This window comes from Cavia porcellus, unplaced genomic scaffold, assembly GCF_034190915.1.
Source record: "Cavia porcellus strain 051 isolate PalLab524CR breed Dunkin Hartley unplaced genomic scaffold, mCavPor4.1 scaffold_10, whole genome shotgun sequence".
Lineage (NCBI taxonomy): Eukaryota > Metazoa > Chordata > Mammalia > Rodentia > Caviidae > Cavia > Cavia porcellus.
In genome coordinates, this window is record NW_026947493.1 from 1740181 (window position 1) to 1753178 (window position 12998).

At 40.8% G+C, this 12998-nt stretch overlaps 1 protein-coding gene across 4 annotated transcripts in view; it reads left to right on the forward strand.

Moving 5' to 3' along the window:
* The window catches only part of Aagab (alpha and gamma adaptin binding protein), a 51764-nt gene that overhangs the window by 2697 nt on the left and 36069 nt on the right, over window positions 1-12998 (forward strand). Inside the window, exon 1 of one of the 4 annotated variants that reach the window (XM_063257820.1) lies at window positions 10267-10334. The exons of the other annotated variants lie outside the window; for them this stretch is intronic. Coding sequence (XP_063113890.1) covers window positions 10301-10334 — 34 coding nt within the window. The 5' untranslated portion in view covers window positions 10267-10300. Of the gene's footprint in view, window positions 1-10266; window positions 10335-12998 lie in introns of those variants that run through there. 4 annotated transcript variants of the gene reach the window in all.

Sequence of the window (12998 nt, forward strand, 5' to 3'; positions counted from 1 at the left end):
TTTACTAAGCATTCACTGCTTTACTAAGTCTACCCTAATAACTTTCCTCAAGTATCCAGTTTTGGATTGACTCTGATATCCCCCTGGGGGAGTTTCATTTCCATGTCATGCATCAGGAAGAGGAATCTTTGAGTCTCCCTTTCTTTTTCTTTCTGCATCCAGTCCATTTTAATGCTTTTAATCAACAGTAGGAAGTATTTCATAACCAAATAACCATATTTATCAGAAAGATACTTAAGAATCAGTCGTCTCTACTGTGGGTTAAGTGCATGTATGGACTTTGGGAGAAAAATCTTTTCGTGTCATCTAAAGGCTTTGTTTGAAGTGCTCTGGTTAAAGGTCAAACCACAGATAAAAGTTTAAAATGCTTCTGGGCCTTATGCCAGATTACATACAGTGTGAGAGCAAGGGCTAACCATCAGGACCAGAGTGCTTTCCACTGCACATGTCCCATGAAGAGTTCGCTTTTATCCTGGAAAAGTGTGGTCTGGTAAGTATTAAATACAGAAATAGTCTCTCTTCAGTTACTATAGCTAAAATGATGAATAAGATACTATTCCAGCCCTCAAGAGAAATGTAGTGAAAATGTATACACCATCTGTGAAAATATTAAAATGTAGATACCTAAGTCTTAATATCTTACTCTGCTCGCACGGAAAGAATGCTAGATAGGAAATCCCTGGAGATGTGTTTGGTTTTAAGGTATGTAATGCTTAGGCCATTTAGTTTTTGCATATGAGCAAATATCTGGAACATCTGGAGCATAATTTTTTGTTTAGTGAAATGTAGGAATTTGGAGCTCTTAGGGTAATAACACATCTCCATGTGCCTCAGTACTCCTCAAACATGTCTGCATACCGTTTAGTTTGATGCTATGCTCTTGTGAAGGCAGGTTGTCCCATTTTCTAGGTGAAACCGTGACTTGGAAGTACAGGGGTACTTGCCAGAGTGCAGCCCTGGGTCCTGTGTTCAGATACAGGATTTGGGTATGTGGGAACATAGGAATAAACTGTTTGGGAATACTGCAGTGATCAGAACTATTTCATATAAGGTGGTAGCTTTGGAGAAGATTAACTTTTAAAATAAAGAATGGTTAGGGATGGGAATGAAGTTGAGTAGTACAGTGCTGCCTGGCAAGTATGAGGTTATGAGTTTGATTTCCAGCACCAAAAAAATCTTTAAAAAGTTTGAAAATATTATGCAAGCTTGATAGTCTTAAAGTGTCTGGATTTTTTTTCTTTCTAGATTGAGTGAACTCAAAGTAGCACATTGTATATTAGTTACTCCTGTGTAGGATTAGCATTAAAAATAGAAGATTGCTCTAGATCATCTCTTAACATCCTGTCTATGTGTAACATTCTCTCTGATTGTGTTAATTTCTCATTTTTATGTTAGCTTGTGTAATGCTTCTTAGCTTGACTCTGCCACTCTTAATTTTTTGTGTGTGTTACGTAAAAATGTGTATGTGTATGTGTGTGTAGTAACTTAAGAATTAATCCTTTGAGGTTTTGAGAGGCACATGACCTATAAGTAGGAAATTTAATGCTTTGTTTTGGAATTTATAAGTGTTTGCCTATAGAAATATCCCACTAGTCTGGAGGTTTCTGAAGCAGCAGAACCAGAAAACTCAGTTATGTGACGGATAAACTAGGTTTTGGGAATGACACAGGCAGAGCCAGCCATTGCTTACGGAATTGCTTCTTTGGAAGACGCCTTCTTCTGCAAGACTGGGACTTTGTTTCTGGGTCTGCCTGGCTCTTTCTCATACTTGAAAGACTTAAATTACCAACTAAGGAGAACATTCTCATTTCAAAGTATTCTATTGTCTAACAATAAAATAGGGAGAGAAGCTTGATTTTTCTAACTTGCATTTTTTTTCTGCAGTCTCCAGAGGTGTTCTGAGTGGAGGCTTTTGGTTTGCCCTGGAAATAAGTACTGTTTTGTTTTGCTTAAGCACTATTGCTCATTTTGTTGGGATGGGAGGAGTCTGCCTCTAATTTCATTCAAATACTTTCAAAGTACATGTCTAAGTCTCTGTTCCTCAATAGGGGGAAAGAAAGCAGGCCAGCAGGCTCTCTCAAAGAGTTGTCATCATAGTGATTCAGTAGGTGGTCAGACTAGAGCAGTGTTTTCTACTGGTTGTAAGGGTGGAGGAACTTAGATTTGTTTTTAGCTATGATCATTAATATATTTTAAGATCAGATTCAATTAACATTAGGGCTTAAGACTTTATTAAAAGAGAGATGTTCCATCATCAACTTAAGGAAAATAACAAGATTTCAAATACAAGTTCTTTAACTCTCTAGACCCATTATTGTGTTCCATTGTAGGAACACACATGTGCTTGCGTGCATGTGTGTGTGTGAACTTAAAGGTCAGAGAAGTGGTATGTTCCCCCAGTGATTGAGCTCATAAAAATTGGGGAGCCAGGCCTCAGTTTTAGTTCTTTCTGTATGTCAGACATGATCAACTTCTGGACTGCCAGAACTGTATATACTTACAGTAGAGATAGAGACCAGAGGAATTGTAACATAAGCTTTTACTACTACAGCACAAACTTCTACAGCTTTCAAAAGAAGTTTATACTTACTCTTTCATGGCTGTTGGAGCCTTCGTAGATGAAATGCAGTAAGTAATAATTGAAAATGTCTCTATTGGTTTTCAGTTTATTTTCCTGCTTGTGGAACAGAGAATTTGACTTTTTGCGTGAAATTTTACATTAAATTTTAAAGGTAATTTTGACGAGTGAAATAATTATAAAGTAATAACTGGGCAAGAGGTGCATTTTGGAGAGTAGGAGAAATACCAGTGGAACCATATTATGCATCAGTCTCAAATTACTTGAAGCCATCTACAATACATAGAGTATTACAGCATTTTGGAAGATTCACAGCATGTCTAGACTCAGACTTTTATTTCTGAGCCTTCTAACTGCTTGTTTTTGTAGAGCAAGAGGTAAAAACATCTAGAAAGTATGCTGTGGTCATTTGGTTTAAATAACTTGCTGCTTTTCACCCAGTGTAATTCCTCAACAAATAATGACACTCAGTAAATAATGAAAACTGATATAATGTCAAATTTATAAGGTTAAAGTATGAAAATTATTTTAAATGTGATTGGCAAAAATGATAATTTGGACATGACATTGTATTTGTGTTGGAGCCGGTGCACACCAATACCGCAATACATTGCTAATAATTATTTATCCAGGAAGCAAGATTGACGTAGGTTAAGGCAGACTGGGACAGTTATGAAACTCTTAAGGAGCCTTTGTTAATGTTTTAGACTCAGTGACAACCTCTTCAGGATTTGATTTTCCATGCAGACCTGACGGCTGCTTCTACACAGAGTTGGAGAAAAGTATCACCGTGCTTGGATCGAAATCGGGCTGCTCAGAGCAGGAAAATGTGATCATTTGGGAAGAAGCATCACCATGATGCCAGTAGAGCAGTTGCGTTCTGTCTGAATTCTGCCAGGGCTGTGCCAGACTTTTTTAGAGAAAAAAATTGAGCAGAGTTCTACTCTTTGCAGCTATCTGACATTAACAAGTTCATGACTGGGCCCATATGTGTGTGATTGTTTCATTGGGTGGCTTGTACCACCTGATATAGGACTGTCTAGTCTCCTAAAGGGACAGTCATGTGTGTACCATTGGTGGTTCAAGCCAGTGGGAACATGTCAAGCTGTCGAATGTAATTCTGTAGGCATTTACTGAGTGTCTTGCCATGTACCCAAAACATGTCCCAGACCCCTGTCCCATCAGTAAAACCCAGACAAGCTACAGAATTGCTCGTTTTACTGACTGGGGAGTAATGTAAATTCGGTAGAATCCACCTGTTTCGAGCATAATAATTTTAATCTGCATGTGAACAGCCAATTTTCCAGCCCCTTTGTTAAAGACGTCTTTCCTCCAGCTTATGATTTTTGACCCTTTATCAAAAACAGCTGAATATGCCTGGGGCTCTTTCTGCACCTTTTGTCCTGCTCCACTGAGGTACCTGTCCACTTGTGTGTGAGGTTTTTAATCACTTTGTTTTATAACTTGTTTGTTACATAACTTGAAGCCCAAAATTGTGATACCTCCTGCTTTGCTCTGGCTACTCACAATTGTTCTTTCTATTCTGGGTCTCTTCTGCTTTCATATGAATTTTAGGATTGTAAAATACTATTTTGAATCATGCTAGTAAATAGAATCAGAGAAGTCTTCTTTCTCCTAGATAGTGTAGAGATTATCCATGAGCCATGCTTCTGGGATTCATAGAGTAGTTTTTCACTCAGCCTGTACAACTTAGAAGCTAATGGATTCTTCTTGACCCACATTAAAAAAAAAAAAAAAAAACCAAAAAACACCAAACTTTTTTCTGTCCCATTCCTGCCTTATTTAAGTGTGATTTCACATTATTAAAGATACTAGTGGTAGGAAAAGAAATATGCTCTGCAGAGTAAGTGTGAGCCAATAAAAGTACGAGTCATATGTCCTGGAGCTCTGTGATTGAGAGGTCATGCCCACTTGCCCAGCTGCTTCGCCACGCTCTAATCTTTTGTCTCCTGCCTCCTCTACCCATGAATCCCCATAATGCTCTGTTGGGTGCTGAGGGTACCGAGGTCTCTGTCTTCATATAGCTACTTCTGGTTGAAGGGGGCCACAATCCTATTTCCTGGAGATTATGTAGTCTCCAACTACATTGGGGTATGTGGAGAAAAGGAAAAACAAAACAAAACAAAAAAACATTAGAAGACATTGAGAAAGGAGTTGGTGCCCATATGTGCCGAATGGTAGAGCCACCAGTTCAGTGGGAGAAGGCTTGGTGAATTGATTGGGAGAGTCATAGGCTGTAGTCTGGATCATCATCTGAAGCCTCAAATGGATAAACTTTACTAACCAGGCTGGGGATGCAGATCCCGAATACAGGAAGGAACAGGTCAGAGTATTTCCTGGTGTATAGAAGTATGCTGTGACAAATCTAGCAGTTAGAGATTTCTATGCTTCCTATGGAGGAGAAAGATAAGCAGAGAGGTAAATAAGACTGCTAAGAGCCTGACAGCTAGCTATAGCAAGGTCCCACAGGGAGGATCTGAGTAAAAACAGGAGTCCCAACACAATGTCCACATACATTGGGGTGGATCAGGAATCACCTTGTCTGCACATGAAGGGGACCTACAGTCTCGCTTTTTGGAGAGGAGCCTCAGGCCTTCCAAAAGTCCAAGGGGGGCTTTCTTCTTTTCGGTGGACTTTTTTCTTAGACCCCTGTCAGTTTCTTTAGATTCTTGTTTACATGTTTGTCTTATTGTGTTGTGAGGGTTTCTAAAGGCAAACAACGACTGCACATGTACACACAGAGTTTTGTTTTTTGGAGATAAAGTCTGGTTATGTATCCCAGACTGACCTCAGACTCACTGTGTAGATGGAGCTGGTTTTGAACTCATGATCCTCCCACCATCATCTCCAGAGCCCTGGGATTGAAGGCCTGCCACCGTACCCCATCAACACACCCAGTTATTTTAAAGTGAAGCTGTGGCAGCCAGTTCCAGATGACCACTGGGAGAAAATGAATTTGAGGAAATGGAGGGTTGGGTTGATTTCCTCTGCTTTCAACCTTTAGGACTTTTCCACTGTAGTCTGAAAAGCCCGAGAGCCTGTGAAATCTGGAGCATGCAAGCAAGGAGAAGGGGTGTATGGGGGGGAGGTAAAGGGGCAGGGTCGGCAGAGCCGAGTCTGTGCTGTGGGCACTTCTTTACCTCTTTCCTGGACACTGACCCGTCGCATAGAAATGGATGCCTCAGGTATATGCACCAGCAGGGTGCAGGGCAGCTGCCCAGGGGAGCCCTGGAGGAATTTTTGACATTCCTGTGCGTGGAGCCCCGGCCCTACCTACCTCTGGTTTTAGTCTTTAAGCGCCCCCCATCCCAGGCAGCCAAGGTCCTTGATGGGGTGGCACTGTAGTTGGCTGTGTGTGTGTGGGGAGTCGTCTGTTAGTAACTGCCATGGGGGCTGTGACAGGGCAGGACCCCCCCCCCCCCAGTGACATTCTCATGAAGTTACGGCCGTAGACTGTAACTGCTTGCTCCAGCACCGGCCCATTATGGTTTTAAAGGCCCTTTACCTTGCTGGTTAATGAACACTCTGACTTCGGCATTTCTCCAAAGTCCCATTTTACTCAGTTTTGGTCTTTTTAATGGCTGTTTTCCCTTTCAGCTGACATCAGGCTCTGCCGCCTCCTGTAATTTTCCCAATTGCTTCTCCCCTCAGTCTGCGCCTTCACAATGGAGAAGGCAGATGTAGGGTAGTCAGGGTTGGGCTGAGGCCAGCTATGTGGGGACTCTCCAGAGGCTCCTGCCACGCCCTGCGCCCGGAGCGCTGCCCCATGCCCGGAAACGAAACTGAATCGGCAGGAAGAATGCATGGTGTCCCTCGGCCCACTCCTGTTCAGAGCCTGTACTTTCTTACGTGTTTTCATTGACTCAGAAACCACTTGAGGAGGTCTTGCTTGTTGAGGGCCAGCATCCAGACACCCCTCTGTGTGACCCTGGCATCTGTGTGACCCTGACGAGCGTGTGCCAGCTCTGCCTGCCATGGCCTGTTCTCTTATGGCCCAAGTGAACTTCTTGGAGGGGAGGCAGAATGAGCTGGGGCTTGGGAATGCACCTTCAAGGGCTGGAAGTTGTGCTGCCTGGCGCAGGACAGTTTGAGTCTGAGGAAGAAGACCTCAGAGCACAAGCTGCTGCAGGGCTTTTTACACAGACCGTCGGGATGAGTTAAGTGTACACTAATTCTGTTGGAAGCAGCAGTGGACTTACCCTACCACTAAAGGAGATGTGGATGCTGTTAAACACGGGATCTGTGTGCTTAGTTTGGAATGTTCTTATTTTGTCAGTTTTGGCTGAGGTGGACAGGTACAGGGGAATGGATACATACACTATGTGTGTATAAAAAATTGACATTTGCCAGGTGCAGTGGCACACATCTATAATCCCAGCACTCGGGAGGCCGAGACCAGAGGATTGTTGCCACAAGTTTGATGCCAGCCTGGGCTACACAGTGAGTTCAAAATCAGCATGAACTACATAGTGAGACTCTGTCTCCAAAAAAAAAAAAGGGGAGGGGGAGACCTTGGAGGTGTTTGTGTCTCAAGGTAGATGTTCCTGGTGTTGGGAGAGCTCACCTTGAACTTAGTCTGCTTCCTAATTTGTGCTAACAAAAATGTTCACCATCTGTTGATCCCTGTTTTCTTTCATTTGGCCACAAATTGATATCAATGCTGAGAAAAGAGCCTGAGGCGAGGCTGAGCCCCTGTACCGAGGTGCATCTTTGGATTCAGATCTCTTCAGTCTTTCTTTGCAGTGACTTCCCTGTGGGGTGGTAGGGCAAACACATTCACTCAGGAGGTGTGAAGGGAAGGTAAATAGGAAAATTGATGGCCACATAAGAACAGTTTCTTGAGTAAGGAAGAAGTTTTCGTCCCTTCCTTTACGCTTGGCTTTAAAGCTGGGGGAAAGGTTTAGATGCTACTGGAACTGGGTCAGCATTGCCACTCCCGTGAGAAAGCACTATATATCAACTATTCTGTGCTGTGAAACTAAGTGGGCAATAACAGACCTAGCAATTAATCACCTCATGTTTGTCTCTTAAAAAATTATGTATTACAGCTCCACCAGGTGGCTGCCGGCTCTGTGAGACAGGCTGACAGGACCGGACCGAGGGAGCTGCTTTTGCATTTGTTCTTTTCAGACTTGGTGCCATCAAAATTCAGTGTAGAGAAGGGCAAAGATGGGAGACCACTGTGGGCTTTTCTTTTTCTTATTCTTTTTTTTGTTTTGTTTTTTGGTGTTGGAAACCAAACTGAGGGCCTTGCTTTTGCCAGGCAGGTGCTATACCACTGAGCTGTATCCCCAGCCAACTGTGGGTTTTTCTGTTTTATCTGGCAACAGGCAATAATGAAAAAGAACGTCTAAAAATCTGTATGACTCACCTGAAACCGTTTTCTGATGTGTTGCTTGTGCTACAGGTTCCTGTGTAATAAATAGTACCCTAGTTCTGGTGGTTGTTTTTAATGTTCCTAAAAAGGGCAGAGGATACTGTAGACCCCAGGACTGCATTGGCCTGTGACTGTCAGAGCTTTGCGTGTGATCTAGCTCAGATGCAGATGGTCGGACATTGTAGTAAGCTGGGAAGGGTGTTGTGACCTGATTCAGCTCTAGGCTCTGCTCCTTTTAGACAAGTAACTTCTTTCTTTTCTGGCCATCGGTTTTCTTCTCTGTGAAATGAGTGAGTTATACTTGCTGATCTTGCAACTCTCAGCCATTTGCAAAAACATTTGGTGATTTCATTTTAATCTGATGAAGAGTAAACGTGTAAGCATTTGAAGCCAAATAGAAAAGATGAGGGAAAAAGCTAATTTTAGTGTAGGCATTTACATTTTTACAATTAAACTCTACATTAAGATATTGATGCTAAGAACTGGAATGAGACGTTCTTTACTCTTCTCTCCCTGGTTCAAATACTGCACAGATGTGATAATAAAGACCATATGCAACCTTACTGAAAATATCTGATTAGGCATAAAATGTTAAAAACAAAGAAAGCCAGATAAGTGAATTGAGCTGTCAACGTGTTTTAGGTAGCACAGAGAATAGTAAAACAAAACAAAACATACCCAGCTACTAAAATGTGAAATTCATTTTCCTAACTCATTGGCTCTATTCCCATCTGGATTTAGAGAAAGAAGAAATAGCTGCTGCTTTTTTTGTTTGTTTATTTCTTTTTACTTTATTTACTCATTTTAAGAAGCTTTATTGAAATTATAATTCAATTACGCAGTTTGCCCATTAACATGTGCCAGCAGTGACTTCTAGTGCAGTGCTTACAGAGCTGTGTGACCTTCACTGTTCACCCAGAAACTGACCATTGAAAGTCAGCCTCTGCTTGCCTGTTCTCCCTGCCTCTCCTCACCCCTAGCCAGAGGCAGGCCTGTATTTTACATTCCTTCTGTCTACCTGTAACTGTATCTATCGACCAACATCTCCCTCCCCTCCTTTACCACCCCAGCTTCTGGCAGCCACTGTCTACCCTCACTCTGTAAGATTGTGTTTTGTAGATTACACACATGGATGCTATCATACAATACTTGTCTTTTTGTGCCTGGGTTACCTTACTTAATTTTAACATAATGTTCCTGTTTCACCTATGTTGTAACAAATGACAGAATTTTATTCCTTTGTATGGTTGAGTAATATTCCACTGTTTATGTATGTATTAAGTAGCTTTATAGTAAACACTATGCATAACACAAAGATTATATAAAAGTGACAGTTTAACAAGACTGATACTTTTATTCTAAATGTCAGTAAAACAAATTATCATTCTTAATAGAGCCAAATATTCAGAATTATTGTATTTGCTCTATTAATTGATTTTATTTTTCAAATTAGTTGAAGATACTAATTTAAAAAAAGGATTAATAGAGTTTGATTCCAGTTTTTAGCTATACAGCCTATTTAAGAAATAGCAAAAACTGATTATTGCAGTGGGAGGAAAATGAGTTCTTTGGCCTTTGTACTTTGCCTTGTAATAAGTGAATCTGATGTTCTTTGTGTTTTCTCCCCTTTAAAAAAGCAGCACATTCATCATTTAAAAAAATTCCTCATGATTGAAAACTGATTTAATATGGTGGCTCTTCCCTGCATTTGGGGACGAGTCGTCTCCTATATTACCTGCTTCTCCATTGGGTTTAGTTTGCTTCCCGCCACCTGTAGCACACTGTGGCACGTGTGTCGGCCATGTGGCACTGAGCTCTGCAGAGGTGGCCCTGTGTCGCTGTGGCCCTGCATTAAGTTTGTATATCCGCATGCAGTGTAAGGTGGACTTTGATTGGGGAGTGGGGATTTTTGTGTGTGGCACGGTTACATGAAAACAGAGCCTTTGACTTTCTTTTCTTTATTTTTTTAGAACTTTGACTTTAATAACTCATGTATTTTTTCTGCTGAATTTCTGCCTGAGTTCATTGGAATGGTCCATGAGAAACACTGTTGCTGGTTGCTATGGAACTGATTGATATTAAAAGATTATGACTTTGAGTAGAAATGAGGCACAAAGAACTTCTAAATTCTTAGAGTGAGGGTAAGAGATCAGCATTTCAGATGCAGGCACAGACCTGTTCATTTAAAAGTAACAGTTCTGGTTTTGGTAAAAATTTTGAAAATACATGTCTCACAGCCCAGCCTTATATCAAATATAAAATCTCAGATTTGTTTTATTTTATTTTTATTTTGAAGAGAATAAAACCAAGTGAGAAAAAACAAAATGGGATCAGTCAAAACATCAGGATTGACATATAGTAAGTACCTGACTTAAAACCAGAATGCAAGGTGACCTGTAATGGTTACTGTGATGTCTCTTGTTATCTTCAATAGAATTGCCCATATCATCAGGCACAATACAATTGAATATAGCAGTATAGAACAAAATCAATAAAAACAAAACGTTGGAGACATTATAGGACTTCAAAAGAGGGTGGTAGTCAAGCCAGAATGGGTATCATAGTGAATCTTACTATCTTCAGAGTAGTTGCCTAAACTCTCAGACTTGATACTATCAAACATAACAGATTAGAATAAAATCAGTTAACACAAGACAGCAGTCAAACAAAACAGATTCAAATAAAAGCAGTCAAAACAAGACAGTGAAAGCAATACAGGGCTTAAGATTAAGTTAATAGGAAATTAAAAATGGTTACCATAGTATATCCTGCTATCTTTTAAATAGCTGTCCATGCCATCAAATTTAGTACAAATAGACAAAGTGGAACAGAATATAACCAAACTAAACACAGTGATGAAAACAATATGGTTTCAAATCACGATACAAGATTAACAGTGTCCTCTGCCTCCCCTTTTTAAATATTTGTCCCCTTTCACGTTCACAGAGTGCATTGTACATTTTTTAGCTCACTAACTCTTCTAGTTTTTAGATTATGGAGGCAACCTGCTATTTACCTAAGTGATTCTGAACCTTTTTATCCCTGAGCTTGATCTCAAGTTATATCCATTTACCTACAAGATCCTCAAAGTTTTCCTTCCTTATAGCTAAGTAGATCTCCATTGTACAGAAGTGTCATGTCTTTCCAACCAGTCTGCAGCTGAAGGGCGATCTACTCCCACTTTTTTCTGGTTCCCTGTCACAGAGAGCATTATTTTCTCATGATAGACTTTCAGCCCATGAACCCTCTTTCAGGTTAATTATATTTCTTATACAGAGCATCTTGATGGACCCTATCTCCTGATGCACTCTTCCTGTGTTTCTTTTTATTAGTGTATTGAGGTCATCCATGTTAGTGATTATGGCCAACCTTCTCTGCTTCATTTCTGCCATGCTATTTTTCTGCCATTGGTTGTCTACTTTCCCCCTTCATTCCACTGTCTGCCCCATTTAGTGAACCCCTCTGCCACTGTTCCTGAAGCCATGGTTTTTTTTGCTCTCTCTCTAGAATGTCCTTCAGTATTTTTGTAGGGTTGGATTGGTGGTCATGAACTTCCCTAGTTCCTCTTTGTCATGGAAGCATCTTGTTTCTCCATTAATTTTGAGAGATAGTTTTGTAGAGTACTTCAATCTGAGTTGGAGGTTATTTTCTTTCAGGGCTTGGAATGCTTCGCTCCAAGTTCTTCTTGATTTGATGATTTGTGTCGAGAAGTCTGTCATGATTATGATGGATTTTCCTTCATAGGTGATCTGTTTCTTTTCTCTGACAACTTTTAAATACTTTGTTCTTGTGTTGAATTTCTGGGATCTTGATTATTAAATTTCTGGTATATATCTACCTTGATTGTAGGTGGCTGGAGTTCTGTATGCCTCACATATCTGAATATCATTTCCTTATGCTTGGGAAGTTTTCTTTAATTATTTCTATAAATAGCCTTTGTATTTCACTTGTGCTTACTCCTGCTTCTTCACTCACATTTCTTATTCTGAAGTTATAGATCTTCTTGTCATCTTCTAGTCTTTGTATTGTTACTTCCTGGTTCCTTGTTATTTTTAAGAGGTCTTTCACGATCACAAGTTGCAAATCTATCTTCAAGGTTTGATAATCTTTAGTTTCTTTCAAGCAGTTTTGCCAGCTTTCAATGGAGTTTTTAACTTTCTGGTAATCTTTAAATCTGTTTCATATATTCTAGATTTTTTTAATATCCTTCATTTCCCTCCTTTTTCTATGCGCCTCCATTCTTCTGTCTGTGTCTTCCTGAGGTGCTTAGCATTTTTAAAATTATTTTTCTTGTATTTTCCTTTACTTGTATTAGTATTTCTTTTTTAAGTTCTTTTATAATTTCATGAAGATGTTTCTTTATGTCAGATGATGTTTCTTCAGAAACTGCAAGTGTGCAACCCCCAATCTCTTCTCTGTTTGTCACTAATGGTCCAGTACTGCTTGGGGTGGAGGCTACAGACTTCCTTTTATTTCTTCCTCTTGTTATGTTTCTGGTTTCTTCCAGACAATTGGATAGTGGGGTCCCCAGCACTTCTGTATTGGTTATAATTTTTCTGAGGCATGTTGGTGTGTGGCAGGTTAGCCCCTCCCTTCTGAGTTGGTTAACCATTGGGAGTCTTCACTACATTAGTGTGTGCTGTGCCAGTGGGGTTGGTTAAGGATAGCCCGGGGAAACCTTGGCTTTGGCTATTGGTCACACACAGGGACAGGACTCAGTCCAAGCAATTCTCACCAATCTGCTCTGCACTAGAAGTGGCTGAATGAAGCTGGCTGCAGTTCTGGTTCTTATCATGCCTGACTCCAAAATATTGTCTGGCCAATCGCCCACTCCTGCGGGAGGATCCAGTTCCTCACACTCATCTCGAGCTGGTGCAGTTCTTCGGTCTGCCGCTCCCCTCTGCAACCACTGTGTCCTCCCACCAACCCCCAACTTCACCATGGGGCTTGCCAACCCCCAACTTTTCCATGATGGTTGGTCTTCAGATTCCGGTGGTGTTTTACACACAGTGGGACCAGCTC